Source organism: Uranotaenia lowii, chromosome 1 (genome assembly GCF_029784155.1).
Source record: "Uranotaenia lowii strain MFRU-FL chromosome 1, ASM2978415v1, whole genome shotgun sequence".
NCBI classification, from domain to species: domain Eukaryota; kingdom Metazoa; phylum Arthropoda; class Insecta; order Diptera; family Culicidae; genus Uranotaenia; species Uranotaenia lowii.
The window spans coordinates 75,726,112-75,748,965 of NC_073691.1; the positions used below are offsets into that span (position 1 = coordinate 75,726,112).

The 22,854-nt window shown below is 38.9% G+C and overlaps 1 protein-coding gene across 2 annotated transcripts in view; it reads left to right on the plus strand.

Annotated features, from left to right (window-relative positions):
- The window catches only part of LOC129751763 (uncharacterized), a 76,725-nt gene that overhangs the window by 43,582 nt on the left and 10,289 nt on the right, over positions 1-22,854 (plus strand). The window contains exons 4-6 of one of the 2 annotated variants that reach the window (XM_055747469.1): positions 13,530-13,701; positions 13,759-13,917; positions 13,992-14,094. In XM_055747469.1, coding sequence (XP_055603444.1) covers positions 13,530-13,701; positions 13,759-13,917; positions 13,992-14,094 — 434 coding nt within the window. Of the gene's footprint in view, positions 1-13,529; positions 13,702-13,758; positions 13,918-13,991; positions 14,218-22,854 lie in introns of both variants that reach the window. The other variant, XM_055747460.1, reaches the window with a different exon arrangement.

Genomic DNA, 22,854 nt, shown 5'->3' on the forward strand with positions numbered 1-22,854 from the left:
AAATCGCTCTTCCACTGTACTCAACAGGCCTAATGGAATGGGGCGGAGTACTGATTTGGGCCGGAAGATTTTTCGCAAGGATTTACTCCACGACAAGAACGATATGAGAAAATCAATCACGTTGCGGGAAATTTGTCGTAATATTTGTTTCCTGGCAAATCACACGGAAGAAAGTCATTCGTCAAAAACGGTGCCATAAATACCGCGCGTGATGGCTCTGGAGCCACCACAGCCATAGGTTGGATTTAGGTGGGCATACTATTTTTCCATCACAGACCGCGTCATCAAGCATTTGTTCGAGTCATTCGGTCGGCCGACCGGTAATGATATGCATGCTACTAAATTATGTAGGAAATAGAAAGAGAAGATGCCTTCGATGGTGTATGGGAAGCCTAATGTATCATGTGAATATCGTTCCAAAATGATAGATTGATTTTATTTTTTAATATCCAAGAAAAACGTCAGTCTTTAACCATGTAACATTTGATGTCGTTATTACTAAGAATATCCAAGTTAATAAAAATCTTTGCGCGCGTTATGTTGACTGTGAGCGCGAGGTTTCTTTAAAAAAAACTGAGTGCCCTAGAGGAGCTGAAGAAATTCTCTATAGAAGTTATTTAAAATTCAATAAATAGGTATATTTCCTACAAAGCTCAAGCAAGTTTCTATGAAACTCGAAAAATGTCGATCATGAAATCAACAATTTTATAAGATATTGAGGGTAATCTATCAGACACAAATGACCTCTAAGGTTAAGAAGTCTTAAATGAATATCATTATCATTATCAAGAGAACCTAATCAAGTTCTCAAGAGAATCTCATCAGGAGCTCGAGTCTTTGAAGGAACTCAATCAAGAGGTCAAGAGAGCCACTGAGAAAATTAATTCTCTGAAAGAACTTTCTTAAAAATTCCGATGGGTTACTCAATAGAATCTGATTTAAATATCAAGAGTCCCCCATAGATAATTACTATCAGATACTGAAGAGATCTATCTAAACTTTAGAAAGTCGATTCTGGAACTCTTAAGAAAGTCCTCTCAGGAACTCAAAGGATCCCTTCAGGAATTCAAGTGAACCCCTTCTAAACTCAAGGCAGACCTTTCAGGGTCTCAAGATTGTCCAGTCAGTAGCCAGGATTCTACTCAGGAACTCAAGAAACTTTATCGGGGCCCTAGATTACAAAGAGTAACAAGAGATTTCGAGCAGGAACTTGTGCGACTTCCACTTCAAAGAATCCTATTATGAACTCACCCAATTATCATGGATTATCATCGTTTAGGAATCCCATTAGGAACTCGAAAGAGAATCCAAAGAATCCACTCAAGATCTCAAAGAGTTTCCATAGAAACTAAAGAAAATCTATTTGGAATCTCAAGACCTATCTTAGCTTATATAACTTCCTTAAAACCATGGTGTGGTAGGATGAAGTTGATATTGTAAAAATATTTAAATTTTGAATTATTAATAGAGATGTACCGAATATTCGGTCGGCCGAATACCGTCGAAAAACCGTTAAGCCGAATATTCGGCTCACCGAATAGTTGACCTAAGTATTCGGCCGAATAAACCGAATAGGCCGAATATCTACTACAAACTTTAAAATTTTTCAAATAATTTTGGATAATTTATAAAATAACCAAAAGTAATGTTGTAAAAGCTACACAGTCATTAAAAACTTATGGTTTAAGCAAAACATCTAAGGTGTATCCGCGTATCTTTCACTGTAGATCGTACAGGAGAATATACTTGAACTTTGCCCTTTTTTCATTTTGTTTTCAAAAATCGTGTTGAATGCCTGACCGTGTGAATACGTGTGGTTGAAAGTATGATATGCTTAAGGTTGAAGATCATCTATCTTTTCAACAACTATTTTGAAGATATCCTGCTCAAATTCGACCTTCATCTAATTCAATATCAGAGAAGCATTTTCAAATACCTTGGCACCTGTTTTGACACCAGATTTCACATGAAAGCAATCTCTTTGGTGATAAACGCCTTAGAAGCGACTAGTCATCTGATATCTTTTCAGTTATTGGCGGCATTTTAAAAATCAGAAAGACCCCTACTCTAAAAAATCTTGTAATACATCATCCGATAATATCATCTAGTTAAAAATAATCGAATGGAAACATGAGGGGCAATAATATGGAAGAAATAGAAAGCATTGAATTAAGCGCTTAAGTATTTTTTTCATTAAAAACTCAATTGAATATTCGGCCGAATATTCGTTTGGCCGAATAGTTGAAAAGGTCAATATTCGGTATTCGGCCGTTCGCCGAATACCACTATTCGGTACATCTCTAATTATTAATAACGATTAAAATTGTAAGCCTTTTGAATGGCGAGTTGAACCATCCTAATAATAGCAAATCTGACATCTGGTTGTGTTAGTGGAACACATGCTGTGCAGTTTTGTGGCTGTTCGAGGAGTGTTGGAAAACATTCGTTAAAAAGCAACTGAACCAATACAGCAATACGAATGCTTTCGTTAAATTGGATCGTGGAGTCAGTTTTGCAACGAACTTTGGAGAATAAGCACGCGTTCTCAAGTCGTACCGCGTACTTATTACTTATTGAATGTGGAGTAATGGCTACGACACATGGTAAGAAGCCAAAGCGCCTATTCAAAATGGGGATAATTTTTGTATTCGTGTAGGGTCAAAAGGCGTTACTGAATTCACCTTGTCTGAACAAATGATACATATTGAGCATTTCCTACAAAAAAAAACAGTGATAAAAGTGTGGTACATTGAATAAACATCCATAAAACAATTTGGCCTTCGAATTAAAAATAAACTGTATTTAAAAAAAAATAAAACAATTTGAAGTCAATAAAGCCAAGTGGCTAAAAGTGTGTTATTTGAGCTCAGGAACTTCAGAAAATTCCGTCATTAACTCTTCAGGAAACCAAGAAAGTTTCTGTAAAAAAATGCCTCAATAGCTTTAAAGTTCCCAAGAGTAACTTAAGAATTTCAACTAAGAATGCAAGAGAATCTTAATAAGGACTCAGAAGAGTACTGCCTGGAGGCCTAAGAAAGTCTAACTAGGACTAACTAACTGCAGGTTAAACTGATCCCAGGCCTAGTACAAGATATCATGCCGAATTTGGGCCAGATTGGATCACGGGAAGGGGTCGCTCAACAAGCCTGAAATTAGTATTGTGAATTTAAATAAAATTTTTAGAAACGTCGCTGGTGAACTGGCAACAAAACACAGACTTTCGAAGATCTTCCACTTTTCTTTGTCGGAAGTCTTTTGGAAGTCGGAAGTCCGGACTTCCGAAGTAAAATGTAGTGCTGGCGCTATTATATAGGATTTTGAAACCTTTACTTCGGGAGGAACATAAAAAAACAGTTTTTCATTAATAACCTTGCCCCCTTTGGTCGATTTCTTTTGAATACGGTGTTCCCAAAGCCTAAATTATGCCAATATATATCATTCGAAGACTGCATTTAGATTTGAGTTAAGGCGTCAAAATGTTCGACCGCCCCGATCAGAACACTCAATTTGATAAGCATAAGGCATACCATATCGTCAAATGATGACCGATTTCAATCATGTGCTAAATTTAGGCTAGGGTTAGTTGCCGTATTTATGTTCAATAAAATATTATCATAAAAAAATATTTCAGCGAACTTTAAATTTCTGCAATGAATATCTCAAACACTTTCACTACTGGTAATAGCTGAATCTATTTGGTGTTTACTTACTTGTTGTTTATTTGCGTATAGCTGGCAAAAATATTAGAAATGTTCAATATTGGTTCTTAATTGGGTCACAATTAAAAATTCGCACTTTTAATGGTTTGTTAGTATTGAAGAAAAGTTTTGGTGATGTAAGGTTTAAAAATGGAACATCAAAGTCAAAAGCAGTGATGGTAAATTTCGCCCGTCACGCTTGACCCGACTAGTTTTGTTTCATCAAACGACTGGCACTGTTCTCAATTGACGGAGCCTCACTACTCGCATGACGGATAAAGCACGACAACAGTCAACATTTCTCCATCATCGACTGGCGAAGCTCCTACACATGGTCAAAATTTCTCCTGAGAGTGACTGGCAAATCTCTTCACACTTCGATCGGCTGCTGACGGCAGGTACAACTAATTGAACGACTTGCTGGCAGAGAGCAACAATAGCAATAAAAAACTGAAAACGAGCTTGCTGGCAGGAGTAACAATAATAATAAATGCGTTCCTTTTTCGTCATCGGTCGTTTGAATGCGATTGCTTGACTAGGTTATTATTTTAGCTTCAAATGAATGGGGAATGAATGACTGGCAAACGAAGTGACTGGTCGTTAAGGAACAGTCAATTGAGTTTGACGGACCAAGAGACTTCACAGTCACAGCTTCACGCCTCATGACGATGAATTTTGCCAAGCCTGGTCAAAAGTCTCTTTTTTTTGGACACATTACAAATTCTCCGGGTTTTCCATTGGTTCTCATTTATTTTAGGAAAAATAGGTAGTATATGGTTCATAATCTTCACAGTGAAAGTAATTTCCCTTTTATTTTTGACTTGGACAGTGAAAAAACGTTTCTCCTATTCACTCTAATTTCTCAACACACGCCCCACTAATTGAGCAGTCTGATTAACCACTGATAAAAAGGTACATTATTAAAAACGTTGAAAATTTTATGAGAATGATATTTGATGGCAAAAAGCGGTATACGGTTGGATTCAGGAAGAATTTGAGCAAATTATGTGCATAGGAGTATTTAGATAAAAGAATTTCAGTGAATCCCCGATTTTGTCTCGCACTGTCTGTTTCCGATTCTGTCTACCCCCGAATTGGTCACCTTTTTTGACCCGATTTTGTCACTTATTGATTCAATGTAAAAATACTGAGATTTAACTTTCTCCTTTTGGGATGGTTATAAATTGATATCGCTTAAATCGAAAACACTGTTAGAAAACATGATAACATCGATAGCGATAGTGAAGATGACTTATGAATGATACAAAAAAAAAAAGATGTTCGATTTTGAATAAGTATTTTATATATTTTATATATTATTTTATATAACGATACATGAAACCATAGATATGAACAACTAGCTTGTCTTTGGATCCTTGGAGCCAGGGTTCCGAATATCACTCATTTTAAATGAATGTTCCTGATTGCACTTCGCAACTGAACGAATAGCGATCGGGTTTTGTTATTGATTGCTACTGAACATATCCGATCATCGTTCGTTCCATTCATCGCTAACATATAGATCACCTCGCACGATGCTTGCTGTCAAAACAGTGCAGCACTATCATCAAATTGGAATCTCACCAAAGAGCGATGCATATGGCTAATCATGTTCGTCTAGGATCAGGAGTGAATGGTTCAGGCAGTGAGTGAGTGATACATTCAACCGATCATTAGCAAATGTTGTTTGTTTTTAAACATAGCCAATTAATAAATTTATTTGAATTTACAGCGTTTTTTTACACCAGTAAGAATAAAATCAAATTGTAGTTGTCTTTGTGAGGGAAAGATGTTCACTTCCGCCACATTTTGATTGATTTTCTGACCATTGCTTGGAGCCAAAGAGTTATAAATACGTTCAAGCTTATTTCGAGAAAACACGCTTTCAAGTGGTAGTGTTATTCCAATTTCCATATATTTTTCGAAAATTTGTATATTTCTTTCGAATGCAAAAGTATGCAAATAAAATTCTAAAAATTTGTATAAAAATTACCAAACAAAGTTTGAAAAATGAAACATCGGTTGGCATTATAAACTTAAAATCGATCATTTTTGCTCTTTGGCTCAGAGGGCCTCAATTGAGCTTTCTTCAAAACAATTTCCCTAAACCACCGCAAGAGGGTGACATCATTTATCAATTATGTTTTACAATATCCGTACAGCTTCATTCGAAATAAGCAGCATTAATGGTCCCTCAGTTGTCAGTTTAATGTTTTTTTTCTAAATTTTAAGTTGTTTGTAACAATACATATTTTGAATTTTATTTTAACAACTGGTTTTATATTAGGTTATTGGGATTTTAACCACTGGGGGTACTTCATTCTTCTTGATAATATTGGTCGAAACGGAGCATTTTTAGAAACATAGCAACCGAATTTTATGATATTTCGATGAAAAAGATACTCTTTGAGAAAATGAGCCTTTTGTAACAAAGGGCACAGTAAATGGCGAGATCTACAAATCTGTGCCTCGAAAAGCGCATTTTGCCATTCATGCCGCAGAACGACGAAGCTCCTCTATTTTGGTCAGATTTGGCATCATGCAACTATTCTAAAAGTGTCTTGGAGTGGTATGAGGCCAATTCTGTCCATTTTGTACCAAAGGACATGAACTCGCCAAACTGTCCAGAGCTGCGCCCGGTGGAGCAGTACTGGGCAATAACGAAGCGGGAACTTCGGAAGTAGAAAAAGACAGTTAAAGACTAGGGTGTCCCAAAATTGCATTAGTTCTGGGAATCTGGGGGCTCACCCTCCAAATGGTAGATTAGGATGTGCCGAACAAACTTTTGTATGGAGCTGACTAAAAAAAATCATGTTTAGAGGTTCCGCAAGCGCGATCTTTAAAAAAAGTCCACTTTCAAAAGATTTGATTTTAAATAAATTCTGGGTCCAAAAATTTTCATAAAATTTATATATTTTATATTTTTTTAATTTTCTTTGAGTTAAAAACTACACGTAAAAAATACAAAATGAACCAAATTTGTATCAAAATGTAAAACTAGCAAGCTATTTTCAAGGAAAAAAAATTTTTTGGTTCAAAAGTTTTGAAATCAACTGACCAAAATGTGTACCAAGCGTAGAATATTTTTGATACCAATGCCATCAAAAGATGCGGATTTTTGTGCACTTAAACTTTGCTGAACAAAACATGTGGTTTGTATCAACGTGTGAACAGCTATTCACGATGTAATGCTTAACAAAAATAACAATTTAGGATAATTTTTATTTAATTTATCAAATTTGTCTTAATAAATACCTACTTTAAAATCAAAATACTTGCAAAAAAAAGACTTTGATGGTTTAAAGGAGTCATCAGAAGGCCATATGCCGAATTTGAGCAGAATCGGACAACAGGAAGGGGTTGCACTGAATCTCAAGTGGGAAAGGGATTCTGAGACATAGTGTTCTAAAGAAGCATAAAAAACTGGTTTTTCATCATACATTTTTGTCTTTACCAATCAATTGCTTGATTATGTAAGTTTTATTAAAATTTCAATTAAGACTAACATTTCACTTGAAGACTGTAACTCGATTGGACTTAAAACAAAAAAGTTATGGCTGTTCCAAGATTGTATTTTTGTGGCAAATTGTCGTTTAACACACAATGAGTACTTTTTACTCATTGAGTTTTACAGGACAATTTGTAACCAAAATACAATCTTTGAACAGCCTTAACTTTTTTGTTTTAAGTCCAATCGAGTTGCAGTCTTCAGGTGAAATGTTAGTCTTAATTGAAATTTTAATAAAACTTACATAACCAAGCAATCGATTGGTAAAGACAAAAATGTATGATGAAAAACCAGTTTTTTATGCTTCTTTAGAACACTATGTCTCAGAATCCCTTTCCCACTTGAGATTCAGTGCAACCCCTTCCTGTTGTCCGATTCTGCTCAAATTCGGCATATGGCCTTCTGATGACTCCTTTAAACCATCAAAGTCTTTTTTGCAAGTATTTTGATTTTAAAGTAGGTATTTATTAAGACAAATTTGATAAATTAAATAAAAAATATCCTAAATTGTTATTTTTGTTAAGCATTACATCGTGAATAGCTGTTCACACGTTGATACAAACCACATGTTTTGTTCAGCAAAGTTTAAGTGCACAAAAATCCGCATCTTTTGATGGCATTGGTATCAAAAATATTCTACGCTTGGTACACATTTTGGTCAGTTGATTTCAAAACTTTTGAACCAAAAAATTTTTTTTCCTTGAAAATAGCTTGCTAGTTTTACATTTTGATACAAATTTGGTTCATTTTGTATTTTTTACGTGTAGTTTTTAACTCAAAGAAAATTAAAAAAATATAAAATATATAAATTTTATGAAAATTTTTGGACCCAGAATTTATTTAAAATCAAATCTTTTGAAAGTGGACTTTTTTTAAAGATCGCGCTTGCGGAACCTCTAAACATGATTTTTTTTAGTCAGCTCCATACAAAAGTTTGTTCGGCACATCCTAATCTACCATTTGGAGGGTGAGCCCCCAGATTCCCAGAACTAATGCAATTTTGGGACACCCTATTAAAGACGAGAAGAACATGTTGAGAAAATGAAGAAAAAAAAACTGAGAAACTGGTACCAGATTACACTGTAAAGACTATGATGGAGGACATCAAGCTAAAATGCGTTCAATTTTGCACTCAAGGCTCCATCGACTAACTTTTCTTTTGATTTTTGAAGTAAATCTATATATATAAAAATGGATTTCTGTCTGTCTGTCTGTCTGTCTGTCTGTCTGTTCCCTATAGACTCGGAAACTACTGAACCGATTTGCGTGAAACTTGGCAGGTGGGGGTATTGGAGGCAAGGGAAGGTTCCTATTGTGGTTTGAGACCCCTCCCTCTCTCATGAAGGGGGGGAGGGGCCTCCCAAACAAAAGACAATTTTTTGCATAACTCGAGAACCCATCAAGCAAATGGTATCATATTTGGCATGGGGTGGTATTTGGGAACGAGGAATATTTCTATGAATATTTGGTACCCCTCCTTCCTTTCAGTGGCGTGATAGGAAGGGGGGAGGGGGGCTACCTTACAATTTTTCATATAACTCGAGAACTAATCAAGATATTGGATCCAAATTTGGCATGTGAAGGTATTTGGATACGAAAAATATTTCAATGATTATTTGAGACCCCTCCCTCTTTCCAGTTGAAAGGGGGAGGGGCCTCTTTCATATTTTTTTATATAGTTCAAAATCTAATAAAGCAATTTGAACCAAATTTGGCATGGGAGGGTATTTGGATACGAAACATATTTCTATGATAATGTGAGACCCCTCCCTCTTTCCAGTAGGGAGAAATAAAGGGGGAGGGGCCTCTTTTATAGTTTTCAACATAACTAAGAAAGTAATTAAGCAAATGGAACCAAACTTGGCATGGGCGGGTATTTGGGAACGTGTCATCTTCTAATGATTGTTTGAGACCCCTTCCTTCTTACAGCGGGGAGGAAGGAAAGAGGGAGGGGAGTTTCATTCAATTTTTACTGCATAACTCAAGAACCACAACAGCAAATGGAACCAAATTTGGCATGGAACGATATTTAGGTACGAGAAATGCTTCTATGAATATTTGGTTTCCCTCACTCTTTCGAAGAGGTGGATGAAAAGGGGGAGGCGAGGTTTCCCTTACAATTTTCAGTATAACTGGAGAGCTGATCAAGCAAGAACCATATTTGACATGTGAGTGTATTTGGATACGAGAAATGTTTCTATTATAAATTGAAGCCGTACCTTTTAAGCGGTAAGATATATAGGAAGAAGGGGGGGTTCCCATTTTTTTCCATAACTCGAGAATTAATCGAGCAAATGAAACCAAATTTGGCATCAAAAAGTATTTGAGTACGAAAAATACTTTTATGAATATTAAGTTATCACCCCTCTGTTGAAAGAAGAGAACGGAAAGGGGGATGGTACTCCCTTTCAAGTTTATACAAAACTCAAAAATTTACTACGTAAATAAAACCAAATTTGGCATGGCATGGAATATAGGAAGGGAAGAGGGAAGCTTACATTTAACTTTTATTTTACAAAATCCGAGAAATGGACAATACTTAACATGGAAAATCATTTTGGTATGACTCTATGATTATTTGACACATCATCCTCCTTTCAGTGAGAAGGTACATGGGAGAAGGGAGGTGAGCCCAATACAATTTTGTTAGCATATGTTCTCAATTTATGCTTACAAAGCCAACAAATGGAAACAAATATGGCATGGAAAGGTACTTGGTTACGAGATATGTTTCTACGATTGTTATAGACTCTTATGCTTTACAGTGTAGAGAGGGAAAGAACGAAAGGGGCTCCATACAATTTTTGTTGTAAAGCTTAAATACTTATCAACCAATGGAACTATATTTGATCTTTAAAACAAATTTATAAATCAAGATTCAGAATTTAAGTTATGGTGTGTGTTGCAATTTGAAACTCCAGCTGAAGCTCTCATTTTATAGTGGTTGCTTATTAATTTAGTCATAATTTGATTTAAAATAATACCAAAAACAATAAAAATTTGAATGATTTCTGAAAATATCATTTGATTCTGAAAGGTGTAGCAAAGCGCACCGGGTCAGCTAGTGTATGTATAAAACTACCCTGAAATTTTGGTTTAATTCTAAACATTATAAGAAAATTAGCATGACATTTTCGGTGTCGCAATAAATTCGTGTACGCCCTTTAGATATTTAAATAAAATGTTTTTATTAAAGATTAAAAGGTTACAGATTTTTTTAAATTTTTTTTCTGTTTGGTAAAAATAAAATTTTGAAGTAATTTCAAAGGAATCTTTGTTTTTGTTTGAAGCATCAGTAAAATCGTTTTGCAATAATTTAACATCAAAAGTATTTTCTCTTAACTTTTCCAAAAATTCCAATTTCAATTCATTTAAAAAAATAAGCTCTTGCCTTAAAACCATTTTAAAGAAGTAAGATGTGAGCCTTAAAAAGGTTTAGGCGTGAAAAATTGAGCTGAAGAGGAAATACATGAAATGCAAGGAATATTTAAATAAGGTAGTGTCGAGAGCCATATCGGATTTTTTTTGTGACGTCACAAAAACGAATGTATCGAAAATTTATATGCTAACGGCAGAAATTTCAAAGAAAAACATGTTTTAGAACGAAAATGAATTCCAATCCAATCCAATCCATTTTTATTGTGTTGTAAGACCTCTATTTCACTATTTTATGAAATTTTCTGGTCCTTTGAAGATAGCATTATGTTTTTTTTATTATTTTAAAAATGAATGCAATGTCATCTTGAAGCTAAAACGTTCAAAAACGAAGATAAAATCCACTTTAAAAAGGTCTAGCTGGTAGTTATTGAGTGTTCAACTGATTGTCATGATTTTTATCCAATCGGTTTACCATATTCAATTCTTATGATAGAACAATTAACATCAATGGATTATTGTTAACTTGATTTACTAAAATGCGAATAAATAATTGTGGTTTTATATAAAAGTTTGTTTTTTGATAACTTTTTTGTAATAAAGATCTTAAACTGCACTGACTTGATCATTTTCATGGAAGACTTTCAACTAATTTTAAAGTTTTGCAAATTTGAATAGGGAAAATCCATCATTTTTTCGAACTTCGATGGTCTATTTCATACAAAAATTACTCGAAAATCCACCTTTTTTCGTACCTATCTTGAAGAGCAAGAATCCTTCTAGAATAACAGGTATTAAAAGTGGAACATTTCCAGCAAATTCTTCAAATTATCAACGAAAAAGGCAAATTTCCTAGTAAATTAACAGATTTTTCGTGATTGTGACGTCGCAGTGTGTACTAATACTAAAGCAGGGCTGCCTCGACACTACCTTCTTTAAATATTCCTTGCATGAAATGAGATACATGTGAGACGTGAGGAGGTGAGGTCAGACGGTAAACGTAAGTCTCAAGACGTGAGAAGATGAGACATGAGCCATGAGAAATTGGAATGTGAAAGTGAAAAGTGGGACAGTGAGAGAGTGAGGTTAGACGTATGATTCCAGATATGAGACGTGACTGAGAATTTGAGATTCATTTCATAGAAATGAAACATGATAACTGAGATATGATTTGTGAACCATTACACGATAGACATGAGTAAGCGAGATGTAAGGCGTGAGACGTAAGACTTCAGACGTGAAACTTGAGCAGTAAATTTGCTGATGAACTTTTTCACGAACCTCGTTATTCGACTTCTAACTTATGAGCTTTTCCGCCCAAGACGAATATTGTAGTCGAATTGGGATAATTTTTTAACTTTCTCAAACCCTGGAATCTTAAAAGCTTCCTTTTGGTCCAGAGCTTATCCATGATTTTTGGCAGAATTTTTAAGCAACGTTTTCATGAGTGAATTTGAAGGTTTGTATGAAAAAAAATATATTTTATTCTGAAAATAACTCTATTTTTGTCAAACCGAGTCAGCTGATGGTTTTTGTGCCAATTTAGAAATTATTTAAAAGAAATTTTCTGGTGAACAACTTTGTCGAAGAACGCAAAATTACCCCATATCGACTCGTTTTGATGGGCATGCCACTTATGGGAATTTACGGCTAATCGAACAGGTACACCATGAAAAAGTTCCAATCTAGAATTTTTCCATTTCCGTCGTTTACCAATGGAAAGGACTGATTTTCTCTCTGATACTGTGTCAATGACAAAATCTGTGCAGAAAACCGTAAAATGTAAACCGTTGTGTACTTATTCCGCAGTTGAAACCCTAAAGTTTGCGGGTTAAAATTTCAATTTCACATGAAAAATCTAAGCGTAATTTAGGCTCTAATTTTCATCTGCCGCCAACTGCGTTTTCATTTTAGAATATGGACGGAAACCTCCCGCTTTGAGATAATTTACGACTGAAACCTGTTCCAACTCCCACATTCTGGAACCTGTAAGGTACCTTGATGCTTTCCCCATCAGGTTAATAAACATTTGGTCGAAACGGCTTGTCCAAACCATTATAGGTATAGGTTTCCTTTTTGGATATGGAAACTGTTCTAGTCAGAGGGCACCACACCGAAGGAAAGGAGGAGCGGTTCCACATGAATAAACATAGGTCGCATTTTATGAACTATATACAGATATCGGTTCCATGTGGCCAGTTGAATCGCGCTAATAAAAATAAGCATTATATTCCATCGAATGTCCTGTGTGCTTGCGCTTTCAGGAAGGAAAAAAAGAATGAAAAAAAGGAAACTGACGTCTGATGCCCCTGCATGGTATAAAAGGAGGCGCAAATCGGGCTTGAATGTTTTCCGTTTCGGTTCCCGTTGTCTATATGCTTTATGGTGTATGATTAATGGTTTCAGCACAAACATTTAACGTGGCCTCGCGATGGAATTCAGGTGGCGGTGGAGTTGCGGGGAGAGTATTTCTAAGTCCGTGGAAAATTGCCCCCTCGAAGAACGGGGCACGTGCACGGGAACGATTCCACACCGAGCCTTACTTCCTGTAAGGCGGAAAGCACGGTGATATGAAAATGACGACATGCAGACACGCACACGTGATAACCTGGGAGTTTCGAATCGGACAGGTGTCTAGCATTTGCTCACCACCCCTTTGGATCGGGGTGGAAGTTAAGTTGGGCCTCTGTAGGGCAATAAGTGTACCTATTTCAAGGATCACTGAGCATCAGCGATAGAGGATGGTCAGAAAACGTCATGTGTTGATATAATTTTCTTTCAGATTCTGAACAGCCAGCGTGGTGTTTTATGCAATCATTGAAACAGGATAGTATCAACTGAATCAATAAATTCATAAGTTTTTTTTTAATTCCTCTTCTTCAATGTTTTGCAAGCCTTTTAGGTGTTTACTCCCGGATTGAGATGCTATTTTATATTTTTCTTTTCAGAGACCACTTCCCGTTCTACAAATCTAACGATGACCGGTGGAAAAACTCTGTCCGTCACAACTTGTCGATAAACCCGCACTTCCGGAAGGGGAACAAAGCACCCCAAGGAGCAGGTCACCTATGGACAATATCAAGCAGAGATTCAGAAGCCAACTACCTTGCCTGGGAACATGTGAGTATTTCTATCCATATTCCTTTTGTGTATATCATCCTTGTTTTTAACTTTCAGAAACGCCAACGGTTAGAGCTGTTTTTCAAAATGGAGGCGGCGAACAACTCGAAAAACCAAAGGGATCCGCCACCGGGATCTCCTAGTCAGGAGGAAATTGCTGCAGCGACCGCCAGTTTAGCGCAATACGAACCCCATTCTCCACCTAATGGCGCAGATGTAAGCAGATGAAACTTTAAAAAAAAAAGTCAGATAAATTTACAAAACCCAATCTTAAAACTATTTCCCTGCAGTCGGCGCAATCCGGTCACCACCATATGGGCGGAGCGGGTCAGCAACAGCACGGTCAACCACTCTATGCCAACAATAGTAGTCATCAGTTCGAGGTGATCCAAGGTGAGGAGTTGAAGCGATCGGCTGGGGAAATTTTGAACGGTATCCGACGGAACGTCGAGGTGCAGATTGTTCATCCGATCAATTCCGCTAACAACTTCCAGGCGTACGCGCTACTGGACTCAGGTTGGTTCTGCTGATCACCGCTAGTGTTGGGTTCGGGTTCAAAGGAGAATCTTTCTCAAATTTCACTTTCTCATGGAAAATATTTTGATCACTTGATTTCGAAAAAGTAGCTCGAAATTTGAATTCTTATTCATACTGTTACATTTTCTTGAAAGATTAAGAAAAAGAAAAAAACTTTAATTCATTTACTCACATCACGTTGAACGCATTTAAAAAACTCTTTCTCATCTTCCATCATAAGTGGGTATCCTAGAGTCTTTGAGATAAACACAAGGAAATTCGTCAGCAATTCCCCTTGGAAACATTTTTTCATTCAATATTAAACTAGGTGCTTTCTAACGCTTTTGAATACAAATGTATGGAACTTGAATATAAATGTGTGGAACATTTTATCGGAGCATTCGAGTCGATAATCATCCCACAAAAAAGGGGGGAACAAATCTAAAGTGTTCTTTTGACAAATGGATTTTTTTAAATATCGATCGATTTGCACCGGTTTTCTTCAGATTTTCCTATGAATTATGTATTTGGTTCGTTTTGACTGGTAAACGGTGCAACACGAGACCCCATAGTGGTCATATCACCTCTTATTCACAACTCCTATCTCTACCTCCCCGTGGTGCCGGCTGGGATGCGAGTAACCTAAGCGGAGATCGGGTACCCAACCCCGGTGGATGCTTTAGTCCCCAGGTCAGGGGCAGCGTGCAACAACAATCGAGCGTCTGTTCTCCAGGTCAGGGGTGGCTCAAACAGCGTCTGTCTTGCAGCAAGCGGCTGAATTTATGAAATGCGGCTCCCGCCAGCTAAGTCCAAGATGGCAGCCCCATCGCGGGATAGGGACTTTAGGCTAACAACCTACTGCTCCTGATATCTTGTATTGTTACAGAAACTGAGAGAAGAAATAACCGAATTGGAACTTTGGCAACGACTTTTAGCATGAAAACACGGACTAGAATTGGAACTTGGAATATTTTGACCCTTGCCCAGCCAGGAAAGCTGGCTCAACTTGCTAGAGAAGCTAGCCGCCTCAAGCTAGAGATATTGGGACTGAGCGAAGTCCGTTGGCCTAACACTGGAGAACACAAGACACAGTCCGGGCAAGTACTGCTTTACTCTGGCATACGAGGAGAACATGCTACTCGGGAACGAGGAGTTGGTTTCCTGTTAAGCCCGCAGGCCCATGCGGCCCTCATAAGATGGGAACCGATAAACGAAAGAATAATCGTAGCCAGATTCAGAACACGGGTTAGAAACCTTACAATGGTCCAGTGTTATGCGCCAACTGACGTTGCCGATTTGCAGGAGAAAGAGCAGTTTTACAGTCAATTGAACAGCGTGGTTGAGAGAATTCCGAAGGGTGACATTCAAATCCACTTAGGCGACTTCAACGCAAAGATTGGCTCCAATAATCAGGACTTTGAGCGCATCATGGGGCGCCATGGTCTAGGACAGATGAACGAAAACGGAGAGCTGTTTGTAGAATTTTGTGGAAACAACAACATGGTGATCGGTGGATCGCTCTTCCCCCATCGACCAGCACATAAGGTCACTTGGGTATCTCGAGATGGCCGAACAGAAAATCAAATTGACCACATCTGCATCAGTCGAAAATGGAGAAGGAGCCTTCTTGATGTCCGCAACAAACGAAGCGCAGACATTGCATCTGACCATCACCTCGTCCTTGGCGAGATACGACTAAGAGTTGCGCGTGTCCAACGGCGCGAGGAGAAAGTCGGGTGTCGATACGACGTTCGCCGGTTGGAGAATCCAGAGGTGAAAAGGGCATACGTTGAACAGCTTGAATCCCGAGCCTCGGAGTTGCCGACAGACGGAACAGTCGAAGAACAGTGGTGTGGAATCAAGAATGCCTTTATCACGACGAGCCATGGTACTCTCGGTAAAGTTTGTGGAAGACGAAGTGAATGGATGTCGGATGAAACCTGGAGGATGATCGATGATCGGAGAAAGGCGAAAGTCGGAAATGAGCAGGCATGTACCGGGTCAGCCAAAGCAGCCGCCCGCTTACGATATGCGGAGCTGGAAAAGGCAGTTAAACGAGCTTGTAGGCGAGACAAGAGAGCCTGGACAAACTCCCTAGCCGAAGAGGGAGAAAGAGCCGCCGCCATTGGAGATATCCGATTATCCTTAGTGGTGCAAGGACTAATGCAAGAATGCCGCTGAAAAACCGAGCAGGTCAGCTGCTGACAGATCGAACAGATCAGCTCAAGCGTTGGACTGAGCATTTTGATCAACTTTTCCGAGTTACAAATAGCAATGGCCAACAGAACCCGCAGCTCGAGGCGCCCACAGTAAGTCGCATTAATGGCGTCAACTCGGAAGCGCCCTCGCTGGCTGAAATAGAAGCGGCAATCAAGGACATGAAATCCAACAAAGCGCCTGGAATCGATTCCATTCCTGCTGAAATGCTCAAAGCCGACCCTACCTTGTCAGCACAAATGTTGCACCGTCTTTTCGCTGACATTTGGGATACTGCAACATTCCCGGCCGACTGGATGCAGGGTATCCTCATAAAGGTCCCAAAGAAAGGAGACCTAACAGAGTGCGGTAACTGGCGTGGCATAGCTTTGATCTGTACAACCCTCAAAGTACCCTGCAAAGTGATCCTGAACAGGATCCAGGAGAAAATCGACGCTACACTCCGACGGCAACAAGCTGAATTCCGATCCGGATGATCATGTGTGGACCACATCACAACGCTACGAATCATACTGGAACAAATCAACGAATTCCAGGACTCTCTTCTGCTGGTTTTCGTTGATTTCGAAAAAGCATTCGACCGACTTAATCATGAAATCATCTGGGCGGCTCTAAGGCGACGAGGGGTCCCAGAGAAACTAGTCCATCTCATCGAAGCACAGTACGAGGCATTTTCGTGCAAGGTCTTGCACGACGGTGTCTTGTCCGAACCAATCCCGGTAACTGCTGGAGTGAGACAAGGATGTATTTTGTCACCGCTACTTTTTCTCATCGTAATGGATGAGATCTTGACTGGATCGATTGACTGTAGACCAAACCGAGGATTGCCGTGGAATCCTTCAACCATGGAGCAACTGAACGACCTTGACCTGGCAGACGATATTGTTTTGCTCGCCCAAACACAACAAGACATGCAGAGCAAACTCGACGACCTCACCGAAAGCTCGAAGGCAGCAGGTCTCAAAATCAATGTCGGAAAGACTGGCTGGAATCCAGATGAGCATCGAAGAAGAGGCAGGCCCAAAAGCTCGTGGCGGCGAAGTCTAGCCGCTGAAATCCGCACAGTTGACGAGAACCTTGGCTGGCAGCAAGTGAAGACGCTGGCTCCGGATCGCCAGCAGTGGAGATCTTTTATCTCAGCCCTATGCGTCGGTCAATCGGCGCTGGACCCTTAGGTAGGTTAGGTTCGTTTTGACGACCTTAAACACAAGATGTTTTTTTTCGCATATCATTCCCAGAAATTTTTTTTATAATGTTTAGTATGGGTACAATTGATCCCTAGAGTTCAAAAAGGTATCTTCTTCTTCTGAATAGATCGTGATCATTCGTTTAGTTAGCTCGGGGAGCTTGAAACGTATCAATTAGTTAGGGCTGTGAAAAAGCTACTCTACGTTTTGATTGCCCGGCTGGGCGTTCACTAATGGTCTCCAGGAGTTAACGATTTTGGCGGGACTTTCTTCCCAAACTCTGCTGCACGAGTGGAACTATTGCGACTTGTAAATATACGAATAGAAAATTATGAACTTTGTGATTGTAATCTTATTATTTGAACTGAATACTGAAATTTACTTTAGGGGAACATCAATTTAGAAAATAGAACACAACAACTGGATTTTGATGGTGGACCATACATTATTAAAGTTTTATTGAAACGTTTTCCTTTTGCTTTTCAAGGGAAGCAATTATCCCATCACTTTCGGTTTTTGTTTTTAGGTTTCGAATTGGAGAACGAATTATTATAAAAAAGGTAAGTACTTGCGCATTTTGTTGATTTTATTTGCAGGTTGCTGGTACACTCGATGCGGCCGTGATGCTCGGTGGTCGACTCGTTGGGGGACTTGCAGTAGGCGGATGATGGCAGGTAAGGCTACGACGACGGTTGTTGACCAGGATGGTGTTTCTACGGTAGGTACGGTGCAATTCTTCGGGAATTGTACAGGTCTTTGTTGACGGAGACCTGGGTTGCTTTTTGTAGGCTGAACAGCACGAGGTCTATGTTGACGGAGACCTCTGTTGCTCGCTAAACGGATCTATGTTGACGGAGATCCGTGAAGTTTTTCTTGGATGTTAGGCACGAGGTCTTTGTTGACGGAGACCTGTGATCGTTCTTTCCGGTGCCAAGAAACAGGCCTGTGTTGACGGAGACCAATGATCCTCGGCACTGTTCGGGAGCGATATCCCAGCGCACTTTCACCACATGTGTGTTATAACCGATTTACGGTGGTTGCTTCTTCGGTCGGAATTGCGGGTCTTTGCACCCGACACTTCGCAAAGGCCTTCCTTCACAATATTCCCGATATATTTTGCATAGGGGATATCTCGACCTATTCACACACTCGCGGGCAAACTGGGGTAAACTTTTGGCGGTTTCTTTAGTCACCGAATTGGTGTTACGGACTAAATAGGAATTTTCGACGTCGCTTAAATCGCGCACCCGAACTGAACGATCGTTTTCCAAGAAGAGCCCTCATGTACCGTCAGGGGTCCTATATATATCCTTCGACCCATCTTCCATCTCCTTCATTTCCGCCCCAAATCTTGTCCCCATCGTTGACACGCCTTCCCGGTGACAGGAGCAGTACAATTTTTGTTTTATGGTTGGTGTCAATATGATTTTCAATTCTATGTTTTTATTTTTCAATTTTTATAGCACATTCAAATTTGAAATTTTGAATGGCGATGTTCCCTTCTTGCAATAGTAATTATATTTTTTTTTAATTTTTTATTTGACAAATAATTGAATAATTGTTTTTTTAGCCTAAGTAACTAATTTTTTTTTAAATAAATAAACATCTGAATATGAACAAAACTAACAAATATACAAATAAATAAATAAATAAATAACGGAAAACAAACTAACTAATGGTGACACCAACCCGAGGCTACTAAACGCAAAATACGACATAACTCAAACACTTAACAGTGAAGTATAATGTGGTAATCTGGGTTTAGGAATTTAAGGACAATTTACAAAAAAAAATATAACAATAGTTTTTGACATCAATCCAGTTGACCCAAGCAGCAGAGTTTTAATTGTAAACAGCAGAAGGCTGGTTACAAGCTGACGCTTGAAATAAAAACTAGGTGATAGTTTAGAGAAGAAATTAACAGTTTAGAGTAGGCAGCGATAGTAAGCGATCATGAGACGTAAGTTAAACCATCATGCACTGCATTAGATCCACATCGGCTGAATATGAACAGAATGCAGTTCAAGATAATAAACGAACCCCTCCTGATACTAGTTGGAGGAAGGACAAGGATGCCCGACCATCAGCTCCGCCTCACTTCAGTTCAAGTTTTGCTAGGTTCGTTGTGGCCTTGGGTGTGTTGACATTCATTCCAAGTCATCAGATGACTCAGAATTGTATACGCGATTGCACATGAAAAAAGGTATAAAAAGGGAAGAAAAAGGGGAGAAATACAAGAAAGAATTAGTTTTCGCACGGATTAAGTGAAATGTGATGTGCTTAATGCTATTTTCCCTAAATGTTGGAATAATCCTAGCTCAAACTTAGTTATCTTCTACCTATTATAGAATCAAACAATAGAGGTGAGTCTTACTAAATTATCTTTCACAAAACCATATTGAAATATGTAATGAGGGAAACAAACCTACTTTCATGACAGTGAACAGATCCGAAGTCCTCGATTTAACTCTATGCACACCACTGCTTCTAGGAAAAACAAAAAAACTGGAAGGTGTCGGATGGAGAATCTCTGTCTGATCACAGACATATTACATTTGACATAGTGGTGTCACGTCAGTTTTGCCACACTTACTAAGGGGTCAATCACCTTAGAACTGGGAGTGATATTCGAACGTCTCAGGTCAGAAGGGCCAAGAAAGACACAACCTGTTGCTTGGACTTTAAAAGTATATCGGTTGTTTATTTGGACTTCGGTGGTAAGCTTAACACTATTGTACAAAGGTACAAATGGAATTCTCTTCTCTCCAGTGGGAGGGGAAATAATTGGGGACTTTCCCTAATTTAGGGATCCCAGTTGGTATTTCTTGGATCTCTATAAATACACACTTGAAGCTCGTAAACCTATGTTGGATGCGAAAATAAGAACAACAAAGCAATTAGAAGAAGCTTCAAACAGTTTTACAAATAAGATTATATACGCTTCGGAAGCAAGCTGTCCACTGATTGAACGTGTTTCAAACAGAAGAGTTTCTTGGTGGAACAGACATCTAGAAAAGTTAGGGAAAAAACAAGGAGACTTTTCAACAAAACTAAAGCTGACTCAAACTGGGATGACTATCGTATCGTATTGAATACAATAAAAATATTCGAAAAACTAAGAGAAGTAGTTGGAGACACATGTGTGAATCCGTTCAATCTACGCCAGAAGCTGCCAGGCTCCAGAAAGTTCTATCTAAAGAACACTCAAATGGAATGGGTCAATTGCAAAAAAAAAAAACAATGGAGGGTTCACTACAGACCCAGAAGAAACGCTTCAATTAATACAAAAAACTCATCTTCAAGGATCCATCGAAGGGTTAGAGATTATGGACACTCCGGCTGGAAGACCCGTTCAGATTGTCAGACGTGAGGGAGCTCTCCGCCAATCACGCACAATCTTTACACCGTCAATGGTTAACTGGACAATCAGTACATTCGAGCCATTTAAAGCTGTTGGTGAAGATGGAATTATTCCAATCCAGATACAGCAAGCAAAAAAAAATGGTAACACCTTCCTTGGTAGAGATGTTCGTCGCTAGTATGACACTTTGCCATATTCACACACAGTGGAGAAAGATGCGAGTGATCTTCATCAAAAGTATGTCAACGGTTACGGCCTTACGTACATTCACAATATACTCAACAGAAATCGTCCAGCTAAGAGCTGTAGAGGCTGTAGAAGCGGTAGAGAGCTTGATGCTCTCCAAAAGTTTGCAGTTGGCTCACCACAAAACCGAGATGGTCCTGATATCAAACCTGATTTCACCGCAAACAGGCAGGATTACAGTTGGATCATGCACGAATCAAAACAATGAGCTTAAATATTTGGGTGAGATGATTGACGACTGGCTCAGCTTTAAAAACCACGGCAACAGCAATGGCCGCACTCACGAGGATAATGGCGAACAACTCGGGAATCAGAAATAGTCAGCGAAGGATAATTTCGAGTGTAGTTTCGTCAATCCTTCGGTATGGAGGGGCGGTCTGGAAATCTGGTCTTAACATCCAGTGTAACCAGCAGAAGCTGAACAGTGTACAGAGGCGAATGAATTTGCGGGTCATCGGTGCATATCGCACCATTTCATCGGAGGCTGCATGCGTTGTAGTGGAATTCTACATGACGCAATTCCTGACTGGTCATGGATGCTTCATGAAGTATCGCCACAGGTTCGAGCATGCGGCCTTGCCGGTCTACCTAGCATGCGGTGACGTGGACGAAACACCCAAACACTTGGTATTCTATTGTCCAAGATTTGAAGAGGAACGTGCCAACATATTCGCCGCCTGCGGACCAGACAAGACAGCGGACAACTAACTTCCCAAGCAACCAAAAGTTCCCTAAAGAGGTACCATAGAAGCTTAATCAGCTTCTTCAGATGTTCCTAGAGAATGTTGATCAGCCTTAAATTTAAGTTCTTAAAGAGACTTCAAAGTTCGTTTCAGCTGCTGAAGAGAATTCTATGCAGCTCTTAAGGGAATATCAAAGACCTTCTAGGCTATGAAAAAAAAATCACGGTTGACAGAGTGCTCTGACAACCAGATGACAGATGGCTAGATTGTCGGTCTAGCCGTTTATTTCGTTGATTTTATTATTATCACAATTATAGTATGTCTGTATGTCTGTATTATCCGCTGTCCTCTAGGTTGCAAAGAAATCTCCCTGTTAACCACTTGACCAAATCTGCTCATCCTCTACTCTACTGTTTAAAGTTATATTTAAATTAAACTACCAGAGAATATTCCATAGCTCGCTTAGGAATTGGTTTTCAGGATATTTCATTCATTTTGTTCTATTTTTATTAGACTTTCGGTGGGTTAAAAAATGTTAGAAAAGTTTTTCATCATCAGCTTTTCATTAAATCACATTAGGAAAATTAACAATCGTTTTTGAAACACACAAATGTCATCGGTCGGGGATCAAAATTAGCTTTCATGTCAACAACAGCTGGCTGGGCCTCCGGGAGAATGCGAGTGTAATCCGAATAGCCCCTGGCCGCGGTGATCGACTACGGAAATACTTGCCTCAGATTGTTCCCAGCTCGTTACTGACAACATCGTATTGGGGGGCACCGGTCTTGGTCAAAACTGTGCTCGATATCTGATTACCGTCCTTCGCAGTATTTTTCGTAAACGATGCTCCAACTAATAACTCTGCAGCGTAATTTCAGTGAAGACTTCCTGAAACACATTTAACTTCTCTAAGATCCCCTTCCATTTTGTCTTCTTCGGGGAT